General features: G+C 53.0%; 1 protein-coding gene across 31 annotated transcripts in view; it reads right to left on the bottom strand.

Moving 5' to 3' along the window:
- Positions 1-19,253, bottom strand: part of SAMD4A (sterile alpha motif domain containing 4A) — a 203,428-nt gene that overhangs the window by 7,660 nt on the left and 176,515 nt on the right. For 15 of the 31 annotated variants that reach the window (XM_070594220.1, XM_070594229.1, XM_070594222.1 and 12 more), the window contains 4 exons: positions 16,329-16,447; positions 11,800-12,001; positions 10,258-10,384; positions 1,730-1,813 (listed from right to left, as the gene is read on the bottom strand). In XM_070594220.1, the coding sequence (XP_070450321.1) occupies positions 1,730-1,813; positions 10,258-10,384; positions 11,800-12,001; positions 16,329-16,447 (532 nt within the window). Of the gene's footprint in view, positions 1-513; positions 1,359-1,729; positions 1,814-10,257; positions 10,385-11,799; positions 12,002-16,328; positions 16,448-19,253 lie in introns of those variants that run through there. The other 16 variants (XM_070594216.1, XM_070594225.1, XM_070594219.1 and 13 more) reach the window with 3 other exon arrangements.

Raw genomic sequence — 19,253 nt, 5'->3', positions numbered from 1 at the left:
TTTCAATGAAAACCTCCCTTTAAAAAAGAGCATTTGGCATTCCTGCTGCTAGTGACGATAATGTTAGTACTTGACAGTTGGTAGGCGCGTGCACTGCGCCCACTGTCCGAGCTTTATGGAGCCTGGGGCAAAGAGCAGCTCTCCTGGCTCACTTTCCTCCCACAACCACTGGCAGCGGGAGGGCACCGGGGCTGCCTGCAGCGGGCGGAGCTCGGCCTGAGGACTCAGGGTCTGGGGGCTTCCCTTTTAAAAAATTGAGACATAATTCACATACACAAATTTCACCATTCAGTGGTTTTAGGAAATTCACAGAGTGTGCAACCATCGCCACTATCTAATTCTAGAATATTTTCATCACCCCCAAAAGAAATATGGTTCCCAGCGGCAGCCACCCTCCACGCCCCGCCCTCACCTATACCTTCTGCTCGACAGGCTTGCCTCTTCTGGACAATTCTCAAGCTCATGATTGGATCATACACTGCCTGGTCTTAAAGTCTGGCTTCTTTCACTTACTATAATGTTTTCAAGGTTCATCCGTCTTGTAGCACGCGTCAGTATTTCCTTCCTTTTTAAGGCTGACTGACATTCCAGTGCACAGCTATAGTACGTTTTGTTCATCCGTAGATGGATCTTTGGGTTGTTTCCCATTATGCATCAGGTTATGGGTGTGCTGACCCAATCTCCTCAGTTAGCTGGAGAAGAGCAGCTGGTAGCACCTGGCCCCGGAGTACTAAGGATGGCGCAATGATGCTGCGAAGCTTTTAGGATCTGAGTGGCCAAAGGAGAGGGCAGTGTTTGTAAATGGGGTTCCTGGAACCCCAGGGAGGTCATGGAAGGAGCTGGGCGCTCCTGCCACCATTTGGTCAGCAGGCCCGGGACGCCCTGGCTCGCTCCCTTCTGTACCGAGGTGTGGAGAATGCTGCACATGAGGTCAGCGGGTACCGCCCTGGCTCTCCACTCTGCTCCATGAAGAGCACTGACCTGTCTCATATTTGCTTTCAGGATAAGACTGTGTTTCAGAGACTAAAACCCTACAAGTCCCTGGTCAGGAGGACAGAGCCCTCTGGAGCAGCAGTGGGCGGCCATTCCCCCAGGCGGCCAGAGCTCCAGGGGTGTGGGGGCCTCTCTGGAGGGTGAGCGTGCCCAGCCTGGAGATGGCTGCCGGCTCCCGGGATGGGGCACAGGAGGCCTCTCTGGGTGCCCGGGACTCAGCCTCCTGGAGGTTGGCAGGAAGGGATGGACCTCTCTCCTCCATCAGCCAAACTTCCCAGGGCCGGCGGTGAGTCCAACCTGGAGGGAGGTGCCCGCGGGCTGCTGTGCCCACACCAGCCACCAGGCTCCAGGCCCGAGGGAGCCATCTGGAGCAGGGAGACAGAAAAACAAGCGGGGATCTTTGTTTCAAAAATTCTGTTTGGAGAGCATGCTGGGATACGACGCTTGGACCAGGTTGGGAACTCGGGTGCCGAGAAGGAAGGAACCCAGCGCGGTGGGGGATGTGTCCACAGCTCCCGGCTCGGGCTCCTGACTCCCGGCCTCAGCTCCAGGTCCCTGACCACCCAGGAGCCGGTGCTGTGGGTCCCCCAGGGTGGGGTGGTGGGATGAGGGTCCACCAGCACCCGAGTGTCACCTGCCCACTCCTCCTTGTGCCCTTCTCACCCCCCCGAGTGTAGACAGCAGATGGCCAGTAGTCCTCCCGGGTGTGCAGTAACGCACTGGAGGACACACTCACCTCCCAGGGCATGCTCGGTCATACTGAGGCACAAGGACTCCAGCCTGTTGTTGATGTCAGGTTCAGTCACGGGAAGCTGGAATTCTGCAGGGGACAAAGGGTTATATTGGTGACAGGGTCTCTAAGAACAAGGAGAAAGTCTGCTTGGTGCCACCTGGCCCCACCTGCCAGGGTGGGAGGACTCAGGGGACCTGTCAGGCCAGCACAGAGGGTTACACTCAGGTTCAGCTAACCTCTGAGGTCTGTTAGACACACAGAGGCTGCTGTGAACATGGGTAGCTGGAAGAAAACCCAGTGACTAAAAATAGCTGGTCATAGTCATAGTCTGTCAGCCCTCTGCTCAGAACCCTCCAGCAGCTTCCCATCAGAGTAAAAGCCACCCCTGCCATGGTCTGCAAAGGCCCCACATGATCTGGCCTCTTGCTACGTCTCTGTCCTTGTACAGCTGTGCCCTCCCTTCACTCTATCCCAGGGCCTCTGCTACCCTAGGGCCTTTGCACTGCTGCTCCCTCTGTCCAGAATGCTGGTCCCTAGACGTTTCCATGGCTTGCTCTCTCCCTGCCTGCATGTCTCTGGCTCTACTGTCTCCTTATAAAGGACTTTCTGTTCACTGTATGTGAACAGAACCTCTCCCCCATGCCTTTCCTCTGCTTTCTCTTTCTTCGTAGCTGTCACCAACAGCTGACGTATTATGTATTTATCTGCTGCCTCCTGCATTGAGCGTCTGCTTCACTGGAGCAGGACGTGGCTCTGTTCCTGTGCCTAGAACCGGGCCTGGCGCAGGAACCACAGCACGGCAAGCGCCTCTTCTGAGTCCAAGACTGTGTTGGGTGCCCCGTTCCCAAGCGGGGCTCAGATAGGCTCAGTGACTCGTCAAGGTCTGCCGGCTAACAGGGAGCTGAGACAAGAGCCCACAATGCTGACTCCAGGGGCACTGCTTGCCCGCAGTGCAGGCGGGTGCCAGTTGACCCTCTCAGCCCCAGGCGCTCAGAAGGAAGGGCCAAGGCGCCTGCTCTGCATGTTCCACTGCCCATGGCAGTGCTGTGTGCATTCTAACCTTGATGCCCTCTACCAGCTGACCTCCCTCTCTCTCCAGGCTCCAGCCCCGCCTCCTGTGAGTGGGATGCAGCCCTGGACCTCCTCCTCTGCTCTGCTGGGCCCTCACAGTCAGCACCCCCTTGTCCCTCGCCCTGTGGGGCTCCTGAACATCCGTAAGAGCCTGGAAGCACCTTGCAGACAGCAGCAGTGCTTGCATACACTGCTGAGTCTCCAGGAGACCTGGCCACGGCCTTCTGCACACCTCACACATGTCCACTGAGGGATGGAAACGACAGAGCAAGAACTAGGAGGATATCTGACAGCTGAGAATCTGAACCCCTACATGGGCAGCAGAAGAAGACTCAGTGCCGAGTGCCTGGGTGCTCCCAGCGTCGCCGTGGTCTTCGTGGTGACCCTGGGGAGCTGCAGCCTTTGTTGGCCTCAGCTCTTCCACCTGTCAAGCGGTGAAAGGGCTGTGGCCCAGACTCAGGCCACTTCCTTGCTCCTTCGCGTCTCCCCGGGGGGCACTGTGGCCAGAGTGGGGAGGGCATTAAAAATGCAGTTGGCGGTTTGGTGGGATAGGAAGTTGAAACCAATGGCTAAACCACAGTATTTGTTTCCCTTGGTTAGCTATGCATTTAGGTCTCTGCAGTCTGTGTCCCCATTACAGCTAATTCAGAGGCAGATGTTGTTTCCGTTACTTAAAATTCTCAAAGAAAAGGTTGGCAAGTGGATCAATATGAAAAGTGCTGGGGAGCAGATAGGGTTCTTTCTGACCCAAGTTCTGGCATCGATGGATCTGGAAGACACCTGCACCAACTCCTGAGAGGGCAGAGGCCAGTCAGGCCTCTAGGAGCTGGAGCCAGGCAGAAAGGAAGGGTCTCGCCCACCCCACCCACTGTTTCCCTCAGAGTAGGGTCGGAGCAATTAGACAATCCAGAGAGAAGAGTATTTTAGTATTTTCATCCATTCATGTGAAAATCATATGCATGCAAAAATTAGCAGCCTTCAGGGTGTGAAATCTGTAAAATAGAAACACAATTTTATATATAGCTAGTTAGCAAATATGAAAAAAAAAAAAACCCTCAGCAATTATAGCCATCCATATGCTCATTGTAAAATTTAGTTTACTCTCTAGCACTCTCCTTTAAACAAACACTGTGGAGAGATTTGGATAAATAAAGATGCTCGACATTTGGAGAGAGAAGTGTTTCAGCTGCAGGATTTCTTGCCAACACGCAGCAAAAAGCCATTTTCCAAGCCTGGGATTGCATGTTCCAAAAAGGGGGCTGCAAAAGGCGGGGCTCTCCACTCCAGAATCACCAACCTCCGTGGCTGCTCTTTTAGGGTGAAAGTTGGCGTGCTTGCTTTTGATCCTCCAGCTCTTCTCTCGGGTGCAACGGGGAGTCGTAACCCCCACCACTCTCAGAGCGGCACTGAGAAATTCTAGTCTTGCGAGAAGCCCATATGTTCACACTCCAGAGTTTCCTAATAGTGTGACTTTTTAATTGTGTATTTGATAAAAACAGATCTGTGGCATCTCCCCCACACACAAGACAGAGGGAGACCAGCTGGATGGATAACAGCTTCCATCTCAGCCGAGAAGCCCTCAGCCACGTGTAGCTTGGTGGGCAGAGCTCTTAAAGCCTCAGAGAGGCACTTGGGCAGCTCCTGCTATGGCTGCTGCTGACCACAGGGCTCCCTGCGTTCATCTGGGGCCCCAGCTGTAACTGGCCAGGCAGATGTAGTTTCGAATCTTCAGTGAGGCAAAAAGGAAAGACTCGGAGATTCTCTGCTGTTGCTTAAAGCAGGCTCATTCCTTAGCTCAGACGACATCTCTGAGTACAAGAAATCCCCCCACTATCAGACCCTCCCAGTGATCTCTGAGTACTAGAAACACCCCCACGAGCAGGTCATCCCAGTGATCTCTGAGTACTCGCAATCTCCCACTACCGGACCATCCCAGTGATCTCTGAGTACTAGAAATCCCCCACTACCTGACCGTCCCAGTGATCTCTGAGTACTAGAAATCCCCCACTACCTGACCGTCCCAGTGATCTCTGAGTACTAGAAATCCCCCACTACCTGACCGTCCCAGTGATCTCTGAGTACTAGAAATCCCCCACTAGCAGACCCTCCCAGTGATCTCTGAGTACTAGAAACGCCCCCACGAGCAGGTCATCCCAGTGATCTCTGAGTACTAGAAATGCCTCCATGAGCAGGTCATCCCAGTGATCTCTGAGTACTAGAAATCCCCCACTACCTGACCATCCCAGTGATCTCTGAGTACTAGAAATGCCTCCATGAGCAGGTCATCCCAGTGATCTCTGAGTACTAGCAATCCCCCTACTAGCAGGTCACCCCAGTGATCTCTGAGTACTAGACATCCCCCACTACCTGACCATCCCAGTGATCTCTGAGTACTAGACATCCCCCACTACCTGACCATCCCAGTGATCTCTGAGTACTAGACATCCCCCACTACCTGACCATCCCAGTGATCTCTGAGTACTAGAAATCCCCCACTACCTGACCATCCCAGTGATCTCTGAGTACTAGAAATCCCCCATGACCAGACCATCCCAGTGATCTCTGAATACTAGCAATCCCCCACTACCCGACCGTCCCAGTGTTTAGTGGGTTGCCCAGGGCCTAGGCTTCTTAATTCTGGCTTTCAGAAGTCACACACAAGTGCAGAGCCTAGTGCTCAGACTCAGGGTCAAGAAGATTCTGGAAGGGACAGCTGCCACCCCTAATAAGTTGCTGCTGCAGGGTCTACCTGGGGCCCCCAAGTAGCTTTTCCTTGGCAGAAACCAGCCATCCCAGCGGAGTCTCCCATCTGTGGCCCTAGGTGCAGTTCTGCAGCTTTCTCCGAGTCACTGAAGCTGAGGCAAGAGGTCATGTCTGTAGGACTTTAGAATCAGGTCAAGTCAGGGCACTCTAGGAGAAATCTTTAGAATCCCACTTTGCCAGAGTCCTGAGGCTACCCTGCTGAATAAGTAGGAAGACTCTGAGTCCATTAAGTGAGAAGCAGGGTTGGATGGACAGAAATCAGGAACGATGGGCTGGCGAGGGAGCGACAGACGATGGCGGAGTGGGAGCTGGAGTGCTGTGCTGAGGGGAGTAAGGAAGAAAGGCAGCCTAGAAGAAAGGGTGAGGTGGTCACAAAAGGAGAAGCCGTCAGTGTGGGCAGGGAAATGAGCCGACACGGCAGGTGAGATATCTCGGCGGGCACAGAGGACTGTGAGCGATGAGTCGCCCGTATCCGCTGTGGGGAACACAGCCTTTCTCTGGTGGCCTCATTCCTAACCTGCAGAGGCAAGTGCTGTGGAAATCCTCCTGGTCCCACACGTGCAGGAAAAATGACAAGGAGAATTTGGTACAAGACAATATTGTACCCTCTTGCCCCAAGCTGGTCTCCATGTGTGTGTCTCAGAAGCAGAGGCACACAGGCCCGTTGAGTTCTTGGCTGTGATGGGATGCATTCAGTGACCACCCTCCCTGCCCACGATCTGCCAGTCCTAGGCAGGGCTGTTTGCCTCCGCTTCCTAGAAGGAGGGCAGCACATGTTTATCAAGTACTTAAAGTCGGTCCCTATTTCGGTCAGTGCCTCTGCCTGGCAGCCCCTTCCATTCCCCTAAGGGACCCCGTGCACTGACGGCACTCTTCTTCTCTCCACTCTTTCTAAGAGCAGTTGTTCTCTGGAAGGAATCTGAAACTCACTCACACTAAGGAGGAAATGCATGACGACAGCCTTGTGTGCTGTGCTCCCAGGTACGCAGCATTCTCATGGTAGAAGAATTCCAATCGTGAGCCAGTGCATAGGGGAGGTTTGCTGTGGTGAACAGACATGTCACACCATGAAATGCTGCCATGTAAGGCAGCGTCTTATCCATCTCACATCTGAGCTGTCTCAGTTTGCACTTGGTTTTATGCAAGGGAAGGATGAGACCTCCCTAATGCAGCCCTGGGAGGCTGCCAGCCTACCCTTCCCTATGCTTTCCCTTTGAAGCCTGCTTCTGGCCCTCTGCCCTTTCCTTGGTAGGCCCTTCAGGTGGCAAGGAGCCTCCAGGACCTCCTAGTGTCACCCTAGGGCCACAATGAGATCCTCTTTGACTAGATCCCAAGGGTGGCTGAGCCCAGGTCAACAGGAGCAGATCTGCTTCCAAGAAAAGGTATCATTCCGCACGCAGTTTCCAAACTAATATGGCCCTCGGAGGAACGCCACCATTCTCACTGGGCGCCACCCTTGTTTTGAGCTTGTCACCTCCCTAGTGAGTGTATTAGACCGTTGTCCCCCTGGCTCTGGGAGGACCAGCTTAGTGTTTCTCACTCATCCAGAGCCCAGCAGGAGGCGACAATCACCCGGGGGCTCTCCTGGCTTGTCCTGGGAGACATCTATGGCCTGTCCATGTGAGAGTACAGGGAAATCCACCCCGACACGGTCCCCAGGCCCCACAAATCTGCAGACCCAGGGAAGGAGGAAGCAGCTTGCAAATCCAGAGAGGTGACTGGTCAGCTGAGACATAGCTGGCAGGCTGCCAGGCTTTCCTGTGTTCTTTGGTGACATGTAGAGTCTTCCATCATCTTCATGGAATTATTTTAAGTTAATGGAATCACAGCTTCCTGCGAACTGCACTGTGGTCTTCAAAGTTTGCCCACGTGGTTTCAGATGGATGCTCTGGATGGCCGGGAGGAAACGCCACATCATATGTAGCACAGCTTTCTCAGGACGCACTTTTGGGTCAGCCACACATCTCTATTCCATTTTGTGTCAGCATCACTACTGCTCGTGTGAAGAGGAAAGCCGCTTCCTGCCTCCCTGATGGGATCCCTAGAGTCTAGTCCTGCCCACTGGCCAGCAGACCCCCGACGCCTGCCCAGCAGACCAGGATGTGCGGGCCTGAGTGGAAGGGCCATCTGCGGAGGAGACGAGCCCAGCCCACCTCTAGGAGACCCTGGCTCTCGAGGATGAGCCTCCGTCTGGGCCGGTGGTGGCCATTCGAGAGGCTGCCCTGGGAACAGGCTGCCTCCTCAGGAGGAAGGAAGAGTTCTGACGCAACTCGAGGCCTTAAACACCAATGCCTGCTCTGCAGGGGCCCGGGATGCCCTCCAGCCTCGGGCAGCCTGCGTGGGGCCTCCTTGCGCCTGTGGTCGAGACCCACGGCGCCAGGTTCCCTCCGCCAGGGAGCCTGGCCATGGCTGTGCTCGGCCTTGCCCTTCACGACCAGGTCCCAGGAAGAGCCCCCCAGCATGGGCCAAGCGTGCCGGGCAGGACTAGGAGCGGCCACTGCTGAGCGCTCGCCAGGGTGCCGGCAACGAGGAAGTGTGGACCAGCCCCGTGCCGGAGCGGTGGCTGCCTTCGGAAGCGCTGCCCTTCGCCAGGGCCCTGCTGAAAGCGGGTTCCTAATCTTGGGCAGAGGCTAAATAAAAACAAACCAACGAACGAACCTCGAGCGTCTCAGAGTTCTGAGTCCCGTACACAAAGAACATTATTTAGACACTTGCATGGAACTACCAGGAAAACCAAGAGCAGTGGTGAGAGGTTGCCTCTGGGAGGGGAGCAGAGGGGACAGTCACTTTTCCTCATGGGCCCTTCTGTATTACTTGATTCTTTAACTTTGGGAACAAGAGGCTTCCTGGGAAGAGGGTGGAAATGACCTTTGGGTCATAGCTGTGCTGGGCATGAGGCCACCACGCAGTGCTGCTGTGGACTGCGGAGGGGAAACACAGGAGCGGAGGGAGGACCTGTGTCAACAGGCCCAGCGGCCCTCCTCCCGGGTATGGCCGGCTTTTCCCCAGGCCTGGCGTTCTCAACGGAGACGGAGACCGTGGGGAAGGTACGGCAAGAACAAGGAGGACTGAGGACTTGCAGAGAGCTGCAGGAAGGGAAAAAGAGGTTAGAGAGAAGAGAGAAGGCTGCAGACGTGCTAGGACTGAAGGAGAGCAGTCAGCTGTGCTGGGCCCTGTGAGGCTCCAGGTGCTGGGCTACAGGCCCGGGACCGAGGTCAGGGTGCAATGTTCATTCAAGGTGAACGAGCTCCTCGTGCCCAGGACGTCTTCAAATCTTGTCCAGATTCTGTTTTTATTGGGAATGGATTACACATAATTCTGCATGAAAACAGAGGCTGGAACTACCAAGGGAGAAGGCCTCTGCAACCCCCAAATTTCATTGAGTATTTCTTCCCAGGAAGAAAAACAGCTATAAGTATCAAACTGGAGAAAAGGAGCTTTAAAACAAAGTGTGCAATAGGAAGGTTCTAGAAGTCAAGAGGCAACTTTAAACAAGCATCTGGACGTGCAGATGACCTCTCCTTTCTGGATACACTTTACCTTGTGGCGGCAGCTCCTTGCAGTCAGTGTCCTCCCCGTCCTCCGTGGGCCCCAACCTCCATCCTGCCTCCTCTCCCTCCTCTGTGCACACTCCTGCCTGACCCCTCAGCTCAAAATCTTCCACAGATTCCCCACTGAGAGTGGCCAGGTCTGAGCTCCTTGGCCTTGGATTCGGAGTCCCTGCCACTGGCCGCCATCTTCCCAGCTCCCTTGGTCTATGAGCTGCTTCTGCAGCCCGACCCTTGGGCCCGGCCACAGCTGGGACGCACTGAGGCCCTCTGCAGTGTTGCTTCCTACAGCTCCGCTCTCCTCTTTCCAGTTCTCCCCGCTCTGTCCCTTGAAGCTCAGCTTAATTCCGAGAAGCTTCCTTGCACCCCCCAGGCCACAGTGACATTTTCCTTCCTTAAACTCTGGTAAGACGTGTCCAGAGTGCGTCTACTCTCCAGGGTGGGCATTTTCCTACAGGTACAACACATGTCTGCTTTACCCACCTAGAAGGTCATCTCAGTTGCCGTGGTGATGGCTTGCGTGGCCTTGTACTACTTGTGGAGTCTAAGAGGTTACCGTCTGTCTAGGCAAAGGGTGCGAGCATTGGTTGGCAGCATGTAATTCTGGCTACTCTGTGTCAGGAGGCGTGCTGAAAGGAGAGGTGGACTGGAGGTGCACTGAGCTGCTCTTTAACCAAGGAAAGATGACTGGTCCCACAGCCATGTCTGCAAGGCCTCTTAAACCAGGGGCGGGTCTCTCAGCGTCAACATCGTCAAGTTTTCTCTTTCTCTGTCTCACTCTCTACATATCCCCCCACATACACAACCACCACACACATACACTACACAGGGAACCCTTCCCACCTCCCCCCAAAAGCCCTCCAGGGATATCTCTGGTTTAACCAATGTAGAAATATGACTAGTATCAAAAATATCCCCCATCAGATTGCAATTGACTCTGGGGGCTCCATGTGCTGGCCCCCAGCCAACCTGCCGCTATGCACACTGGCAAGGCACAGTTTAAAAAAGGAAAGGCTTCTATAAGCTCAAAGGAATGCGTGGCCACAGCTGAGCCTAAGCACTTTCCGGCTGGGTTCGCCGGGGCATCTGTTTTGGCATCCTGGCTTCCCCTCTGTCTAGGGGAGGGGGCGGTGAGGCGCGCGGGCCTACCTGGCTGCTGGAACATCAGCATGCTCTGCGGAGAAGTGTGCACGGGCAGCGAGCGGGTCCTCTGCACTGAGCTGTGGCTGCGGCTTGGCATGCTGTTGCTGCCCCCGGGGTTGGCAAACCAGAGGTTCTAGTGAGAAACACCAAGGGGGAACCAGTTAGTCCAGACACATGGGGTGGGGGTGGGAGTGGGAGCAGGGCCCCTGCCAGAATTCAGGAGGCAGACACCCCTGAGGACTCTCTGCTAACTTCTGGAAGAGGGCTTGCAGGCCAGTGCTGCCTATCTGCATATCTGCAGAGAGGGGCTTTAGTCCCCCATTCCATCACGGCCCCCGCCCACTCCAGCCCGGCCCTGCTCTGAGCTGCAGCTCCGCCTGGACACCCATCTCCCTCGCTGTCTCCAAGCTCTTCTTGCTCCTTTGTTGCCTTTGCTTTTCCTGTCACTTTTCTTGGAAATGGGGGGACTTCTATAAATGTTCGCAGTGAAGAGCACAGACTATTTCAGGGTTCTCATTTGATTTTCTTTTTGAGATTCTTACAATTTACTACAAAGCAAGAAGGAGAAAAAAAAGATCTCAGCTGGCAACGAGCTGGCACGACTCGGCTTGCATGTTTATTACTAGTCGGGGGTCCTAGCAGTGACTTCCTCTTGAACCAATCCGGGGGCTTCCCACAATGGTCCGAAAGCGGGGCTTTCCCATCTGGGGCTGCTTCCCCTGGGGAGGGGGTCCCGGCCTGTCTTGCCTGGAGCTGTTTTCCTGTTTTTAATCCAATCTGTCATTGCTTAGTTTCCCTTGACAACCCAGAACCTCAGACCCCCTTGTGCCCCTCCAGTCCCAGCCCCTGCCTGCAGAGCCCCCAGTGCTGCGGGGTCCCCAATCCTACGGAGCCACCAGTGCTGCAGGCCCCCAATCCTATAGAGCCCCCAGTGCTGCGGGGCCCCCAATCCTACGGAGCCCCCAATGCTGCGGGGCCCCCAGTGCTTGGGCTCACCAGTGGAAGGTGTCAGGTGGGTTGGGGAGGACGAGTGGGGTTCTAAATCACACAGGGACAACCCCCGGGCAGCTGGCCTTGACTGGCTGAGAATGTTTCATCCTCCCTCTGACAGCCTCTCCCAGGCTCCTTCCTGTGGATTCTCTGCCACAGCTGGGAGCATGGCAAAGGAGCTCTTTGCCTCGGATAAAAGGCTAGGAAAGCTCCACAAATGCTCAGGCTCCCCTGGCAGCCAGAGCTGGGAGACGGTGAGATCTGCTGGGGCAGGTCACAGATCAAGGCAAATAAGAAATAGGTCTTGCCTTTCTTCCTCAAGGCCCCCATGTGCAGGGCCCCCAAGATTAAAGCAGTCGTGGGGCATCCTAAGCAAATGCCCCAGAAGCCAGGTGCAGCCCCAGAGAAACAACGCTGGTCACCTCTGAGCACAAGGACAGCTCTCCCTCACTTTAGGCCCCCTCGGCCTCTCCCCTCACCTTGGGGTCATCAGGGGACTTCCTGAAGCCTCAGGCCCTGCACTTGGCTGCCCATCCTCCTCCCTGGGGTGCAACAAACCTGTCTTCCTTGCTTCATGATGGTGGGGTTGGCTGCGGTGCTGCGCGGGGTGGAGCTGACGAATCCACTGGTGCCCAGGAGGCCGATGCGGGCGGAAGGCATGCTCCGCGAGGGGATCTGGTACTGGCGTGGGTTCCGTCTGCCCATGCCGCCACCCACAGAGCCGGCCGTCGGGAGGGAGTTGGACTGCCCGAAGCCGCGGCTGGCAGGGGAACAGAGCAGAACCGAGGTACTGTGAGCCACCCTCAGCCCTGCCTGCCCCCGGGCTGCCAGCAGGACGCCTCCTGGGGGTCCGCTCACATTGTGACAGTTATGATGCCTAGGGGGGTGGGGGTCTATGCCAGGAAAGGGCTATGATTAAAATGAGAGCTACTCCCTGAGAGCAAATATCACGTGTACCGCCCTGGGACGTCTACACTGATTATTCAGTACTCATGACAACCCCATGAGGGAGGTGCTCTGTCCCTTTGTACAGCTGGAGAAGTAAAACAGAGAGCCTAATAATTTCATGAAGGTCACACAGCCATTAGGGGGCAGCGGTGGCATATGAGCCCAGAAGGTTAACCAGTGAGCTCTTCAGTCTTCTCCATGCGGCGTCCCAGGCCCTGAGCACTCACATGCCGTCAGGAGGCCACACAGCAAGAAGGTGGCCAAGCCACGGGAAGTGCTGCTTCCCTCATCCCACAGTCCGCTTCTGACGTCTGTCTGTGCAGCACGCTTGGAGAAAATGGCCTGGGAGCCCCAGTAGGACGTAAGCTCCATGAGAAAAAAGATGATATCTGTCCTGACCAATCCTGCATGGCCCACGGCTGGATCAGCTCCTGGCACAGTAAACGCAGGCTGAACGAATGAATGAGCGAATGAGTCAGTCTCTGCCATCGTGATGCCTCTCCAGATGACCCCATGTCTGGGGCTCTGACTCCCGGTTGAGAGGAGGGATATGGGGACAAAGATGATGTTTGCAAGTGCTCTGGACCTAGGGCCCTGACTGCTCCCCACTCTACAGGCCCTTCCTGCAGAAAGCCCTGGAGGTCACGTGCTTTGCCTGGGTCCATGCAGGAGGCTGCTGGGGACCCTTGGCAGTGAACTCAGACGCCGTGCTCCCTTCGGTCCGGTGACCTCAGCGCCAAAGAACTCGTCCTCCCCAACACGCGGCAGGCTCTACGCGGGTGCGCAGAGGCCAGCAGGGCTGCAGGAACCAGCACATTCTTTCCAGGAAGAGTCAGCTTTAGTCATTCACTGACGTTTAAGCCGAAATGCTTTACCTCCAATGGCCACAAGATGGAACAGACTGCTCTCCCAGCCACACAGGGGAGGTCTGCAAGGAGCCAGCGAGGAGACTCCGGGAGACGGGCTGACGTCGTCTGAGCAGCTGAGGATGAAGGGGGCTGCAAAGCAGTCATTTCCTGAGAAAGAGAGGGCTGTGTGTAGGAGGAGGGGCGGCTAAGCCATAGGCACAGCTGATCTTGGAAAATGTTTCTCTTCTCTCCAGAATGCCTCCATTTCCCAGGGAGAGAGGGGGCAGGGAAGAGAACTCCACAGTGGGCTGGCTGCAGCTGGATTCTGGGCTTGTCTCCACTTCCAGGCTTCTGTGGTCAAGGAAAAGGTTCCCGATTCCAGGCCGGTGCTCATCTCCACGCGGGGGTAGGCGGGCGCTCACGGGTCTAGGTCTCTCTGTCTGTCTCATCCTGTCTCCCTTTTTACCCCTCTCCCGTCCTTTACTAAGGCAACATTTTTGGTTTGAGAGAAGAAATTCAGAGCAGGAGGGGTAGAGCCATCCTCGTGATGGGAGAGACCTCCTCTGGAGGAAGGACTATCTGAGATGCATGACAGCTGGAGACAAGGGTCAGTGGTTGTTTTTCTGCAATTATGAAAACTAGTTCTTTGGTTCCTGGAGTCAGAATTTTGGCCACCTGGTAGATGATTCGGTGTTCTGCGAAGACACTCCTAACTCAGTGTGGAGAGCTCTTTTGCTTGTTTTCCTTTTCTGTTGGATTTTTAAAAACTTATTTCGTATGCAAAATACAATAGTCAATGATTGATGCTAAACTGATTTGTGCTTCCAGGAAGGCAAGACTATTTTCTTAAGCAATATAATGTGAGCAGAGAATTCTGGTAGGGGACACTTAGTCACTGGAGAGTGAGGGCTGTGGGAGCACCTGAAGCCAGGACTCACGGAGCTGGGCTGTCTCCAGTGGGTAGAGCCCAGAACATGTTGGGGACAGGATGGATGGGGAGTAGAATTTGGCCAGGCTATCTTTCTAATGAGGGTGGGGCCCTACTGTGGTGACCTTAGTTGGTGTTACAAAGCCAGACTTGAGGGCTGCCACTGCTGGCAGCCAGAGATAACACTTAGGTTACTTAAGATCACTAGGCTTAATGAAATAATCATTCTTTCTGGGGAGAGAATGAAGTGATGAGTCAAGTTTTCATTTTTCATTCTCTTGCTCAGCTCATCTGTGTCTCTCTTTCTCTGCTTTCTTAAATCTAACTAACTGATTTCATTACCTTGAAATGCGTGAAAAGATTGATAAATTAACATGAATAAGAACCAATTAATTTGGGATTTGTGATAATTCAAGCAGAGACTGGGCTGCAGTTACCTTTGTAATGTCAGAGAAATAGGTCTTCAAAGCAAACTAATAGCATAAAAAGGTCTCAGAGGTAATAATTATGAGAACAATTATTTTCTAAAGCTTAACAACTTCCAGTTGAACATCCACGATCAATGACTGAATTCATTCTTACGGAATCAATAAAAAGCAGTCCATCAGGACTCCAATCTGCCAAACCGTGGGTTAGCCCAATACAAGCGCTAGTTTATAACAATCTAGAGAGGTCAAGGTCACTGCCCCCTGCGCCACTCTAAGTGGGCAACTCTGACGCGGACCAAGGACAAAGCGGGGCAGACAGAGGCGGGGGATGACACTTCTGGGAGGAGGAGCAAAGAGCTCAAAAGCTCCATCTTCATCTTCAACCTCTAAATTCCTTCTTCCTCTTGGAACTTGTCTCCCAGGGCCCGGTGTTGCAAGAAGGGTCTGGGACCTCCTCCTCACTTGGGAGAGGCACTGCTGCCCTCACAAGAAGACAGAGAGCCTGGGAAGGGGGTAGCTCCAGGGGAGGAGGCTGAGGAGCAGGCCTGGCCTTTCATCTGGGCCCCCAGGAATCCTCAGAGTGCACAGGTAGTGCAGCCCAACCCAGGGAGGCCAACCTCAGAGGGCTTGGGGCCAGGGAACTGGCAACAAAGAGTGTGGCTTTGCCTGATCGTCTTTTCTATACATCACCGGAGACCATGAAAGCTGCCTGGTATCCAGAGAGGCTGAGACACTGACTCTGCAGCTGGCGCTGACCTGCCTGGTCCAAATCCCGGATGCCTCTGCCTACCAACTCCTCTGTAAACTGAGGTTAATAATAGCACCTCTACCTCATGTGGTTGTTGCAAGGATTAAATGCATTAATATTCTTCAAGTGCTTGGATACCACTTGACGCATAGGAAGTGCTACATGTTTGTTTAATAAATAACAATGTTAATATATGCTGAAATATGATAACACTGTAATTTTTACATTAATCTTCAATGAAGACTGTTCACAAATTCCAACTGGCCTTATCTCCCTTAAATAATATAAAACAGTAATGTTTTAAGGCACACTTATGCAAATAAATACCAAAAATTTTAACAACACAGACAGAGCTTCTATATATGCACTGAGAAATGAATTTAGAGCTTTATAGGTACAGGTGAAAAACTGTTGTTTATATGCTCATGTTTAAAAATGTAAAATAGAATGTTGATTTCTCAGGACGTTGCATCATCGTTCCCTTGTCTCCCTGAAACTCTCCGTCATTGTTCAAGGCTGAACACCACCCCTCCCCGCAATTCCTCCCCCATTGCCACTGTAATTCACCTTTAATATGCAACTGGATTCCTCAATTTAAAACCAGATTAAGGTAACAGTTCCAAAGTACAAGCAGGCTTCATTTAACTGCATCCAAGAAGCTGAAGTACTATGAAAAATCAAGAATGGTACTGCTCCACTCTTAGATTGCAGCTCAGACCAAAATAGACTAGCACTGGGCTCTTCACCCTGCCACCAACTATAATTAGCTTGTCTGCAGCTAGAAGGGAGAAAGAAAAATCACACTACCACTTAAGGTGCTGATAGAACAACACATTTTTGTCCTTTCAGAGCCCCCTTTTGTGGATAAACCACCAAGCATTTTGCTGGCATTCATTAAATCACACCACTTTCCCCTTGGTGCCCATCTGGACTGATACCGATGTCATTTTGACAATATAAACTGAGTTACAGAAGATCACACTCAGCTCTTCCTCTGGGAATGCTCTCTCTACAGCCTTTTCCCAACCCCATCTGCTTAAGGAATGTGATTTGCAGTTCAACAGGGCATCCTGTTGAACAAGGAATGATGTCCTGCCCTAGTCCTGCCCCAGGCACCCGGGCATCCCAACAGGAAATGAGACCCTGCAGAATCACCATGCGTGGCAAACAATGAAATCTCAACATACTTTCTCTGCTGTCGATATCCTGATATGTCTAGAAGGGTTTTCCGAGGGAAAGACCGGAAGAGCTTCTGCACCTGCTGTTTCCATGACAACAACCTTTTTTTCTGTGTCTCTGTAAATGCCTGCAAAAACAAACACGACTTTTTAATGGATGACGCAGCCTGGCATTAGAGGGAGAAACATGAAATTAATAGGGGAACATCAGAGTCTCTGCATCTGTCTGTTTCCAACCTGGTCCAAACAGCAGTCAGTTGCAGCTAGGAGCTGTCCGTACTGAAAATTCAAGTTATTTGACATTGGAGGTGCCTGGGAAGGTACACGCATTAAGCTTTTGACAACACTCGTTTTTGGGTGCATTTCTGGCAGATCCATTCCCACCTTCCCTTTCCTCCTGTCTCCACTCTGGACTCTATTTACTAACCAAGAATGAATTGCAAAACAGATTGTTGAGTACTCAAGCTTTGGCAGGGCCCTGCATTTTCATAATCAACGGAAATGCTAAACTACTCCAAAAATCAATCCACTGGATGGTGTGTGGTCACCCCGGAGTGGTCTGCGGGCCTTTAGAAAATGGAGTATAGTCTCTGTGTTTCAGGGCTTTGTTGAGAAATCTCCAGTTAAGGGGGCTCCATGCCCTTATCCTGACCTAAACTTTGTTTAAAGTTTAGGAAAATGGGTAGATCTGACTACTTTTCAAGTCTTGACTAGTAAAATGGGTGTTTGGGGGATATTTTGCTTACACTGTCATCTGTATCATGTGTCCTGTGGCCACCATGGCCCAGGGAAGGACTTTCTGGGAGTTATGAGTTCCCAAAGCAGAGCATCTCAAATTCATGATCTATTAGAACCCACCAAGGAGACTGTTAAAGGCAGATTCCGGGCCCTGCTCCCCCACACCCGGAGCCCCATTAACAGACCTGGAGGGGAGTCTAGGGAGCCTGTGCTTGGAGCAGGTGCCCTGGCAATTCTGCTGCGTGCAGAAAATGGACATGTGGTACTCTAGACGGGGAAACTGCGCCTGCAGTACAGAGCCCTGGCAAGGGCCTGGCACTGTGGCCCACATGCCGTGGGAACTCCATCAAATTTGACTGCATAGTTTTGTCAATAAGGCATGAAATCCTTGAAGAAGCAATAAACTATTACTTAGAGTAACAGACTACATGACTATTTCCCATGAAGGAAACAGAGAAAAAAATGACAGCTTAATTTTCTCCTGATGACATTTAATCTTCAAGGACCTAAACAAAGGAGAGCTATGCGAACAAAAGCAAAAAGATGTTAGTTGTATTGTAGAAAACTAATTGATTTGCAAATCCCTTCCTCCTAGGTGACCTTAGCCAGATGCCATTAAGGATATTTATCAAGGAGGGCTACCAACCCAGGGACTCAGTGCTCCATGGAGAAAGAGGTGCAGACCCCCCATTAAGGTACGTGGTGGGATGGTCTCAAGGCTAAAAGGTGAAGATGTGGATCCCTCCGTGGTCCCTCTCATTTGCTAGTGATGCTCGGTGAGTGTCCAACTCTACATGAGTCCCTCTGAAAACTGCAAAGGCATGCGTTTCTGCTGGACTAATAAAGAGAGGGATGGACAGATTCTGCTTTTGACCAGCTTATTCAGCCAAACGTTGAGTGAGGACACAAGGTGCAGGTGTGCTGGTCAAGATGACTTGGAAAGGAGGGTCCAGCCCAGTGGTCAGAGGAGGGCTCTGGATGCATATGGGCAGGGCTTGAGTACCTGTACACCCTCATGCAAGTTCCTCTCCTGAGACTCAATTCCTTCTAAAAACTGAGGATAATAATCCCTCCCTCAAAGGGACAATGTAAGGACTAAACGAGATAACACGTGACAAGCACTCAGAATACTCTAAACATGACTAGCTCTCAGCAATGGTTCAACATGAGCTGCCCACAGATCCTCCCTCCGGCGGCATAGACCAAACCTTTGGTGGTGGTATATGAGTGTTCATCTCACTTGGTATTCAACAATCACCTTGAGCCCCAGGAAAGGACTTCAAGGTTTCAACACTACAATACTGAACTGGTCTGACGCCAGCCCAAAGGACAACTGGCCTGAGTTGCAAGTGACAAAGGAGTGAATGGCTCACTTTACAGATGTGCATTCAAAGTGCTTCCAAGGACACCAGTTCATACATGACATCTGCCATGGTGGCAAAGAGCATCCAAAGGTGGAGATGTTTACTCCCCTCCTGCCCCCCACCCCAGAGGGCAGCTCATTCACTCGACACGGGAGCATCAGGCTCATTTAGCTCTGGGGTGCAGCGCTGAGCGAGTGTGGCAGCCGGTTCTTTGCAGGCCAGGAAGCTGCAGCTGGGAAGCTCGGGCAGCAGCTAGGTCATGGCTGGCTCCGAGTGATTTCTGAAAGCTGGTTCCTGGGTGCGCCCGCAGAGTAGCAGTCTGTGGTGGGAGCTCTGCTCTTGGCTGGAAGGGCTGATATCTCACCTCGGCCCCTCCACTAGCAGCTCTGGGCTACGGTGCAGCAGCTTCCTCAGGGGCTGGAGGGGAGGGAAGATTCCACACTACAGCTTGCTCAGACACAGCCAGGCAGCCACTCCCATAGTCCTCTGTCCCCGTCAGGCCAAAACCAATAAGTCTATCTGGAGGAAGATGTGTCCTACAGCTTTTGTGGTTGGATTAAAGGCTCATAAAGGGGGCAAGAGCTCATCTTTCCAGAACCTTCTCAAGATGGTGAGGCAGGTAGCCTGGGATTATAATCCAGGAGACAAAGCAGTTGGTCTCAGATACAAAACGCAGACTTCCCCGCCTGTCTGTTCCCTGCTTTAGGGAGTCAGCCCCTCCACCTCTGGAAGGAAGGAAGGCGTCTGGGCTCAGTCAACACCCTCCCCTTCGAGTCGGCTAAAGAACAGCACGCTCAGGCTGTGAAAGGGAGTCCTGTCTCTCCCGGCCCAG

Source organism: Equus przewalskii, chromosome 25 (genome assembly GCF_037783145.1).
Source record: "Equus przewalskii isolate Varuska chromosome 25, EquPr2, whole genome shotgun sequence".
NCBI lineage: Eukaryota > Metazoa > Chordata > Mammalia > Perissodactyla > Equidae > Equus > Equus przewalskii.
The sequence above is the reverse complement of the archived record's forward strand: the minus strand, read 5'-3'. Positions and strand labels throughout refer to the sequence as shown.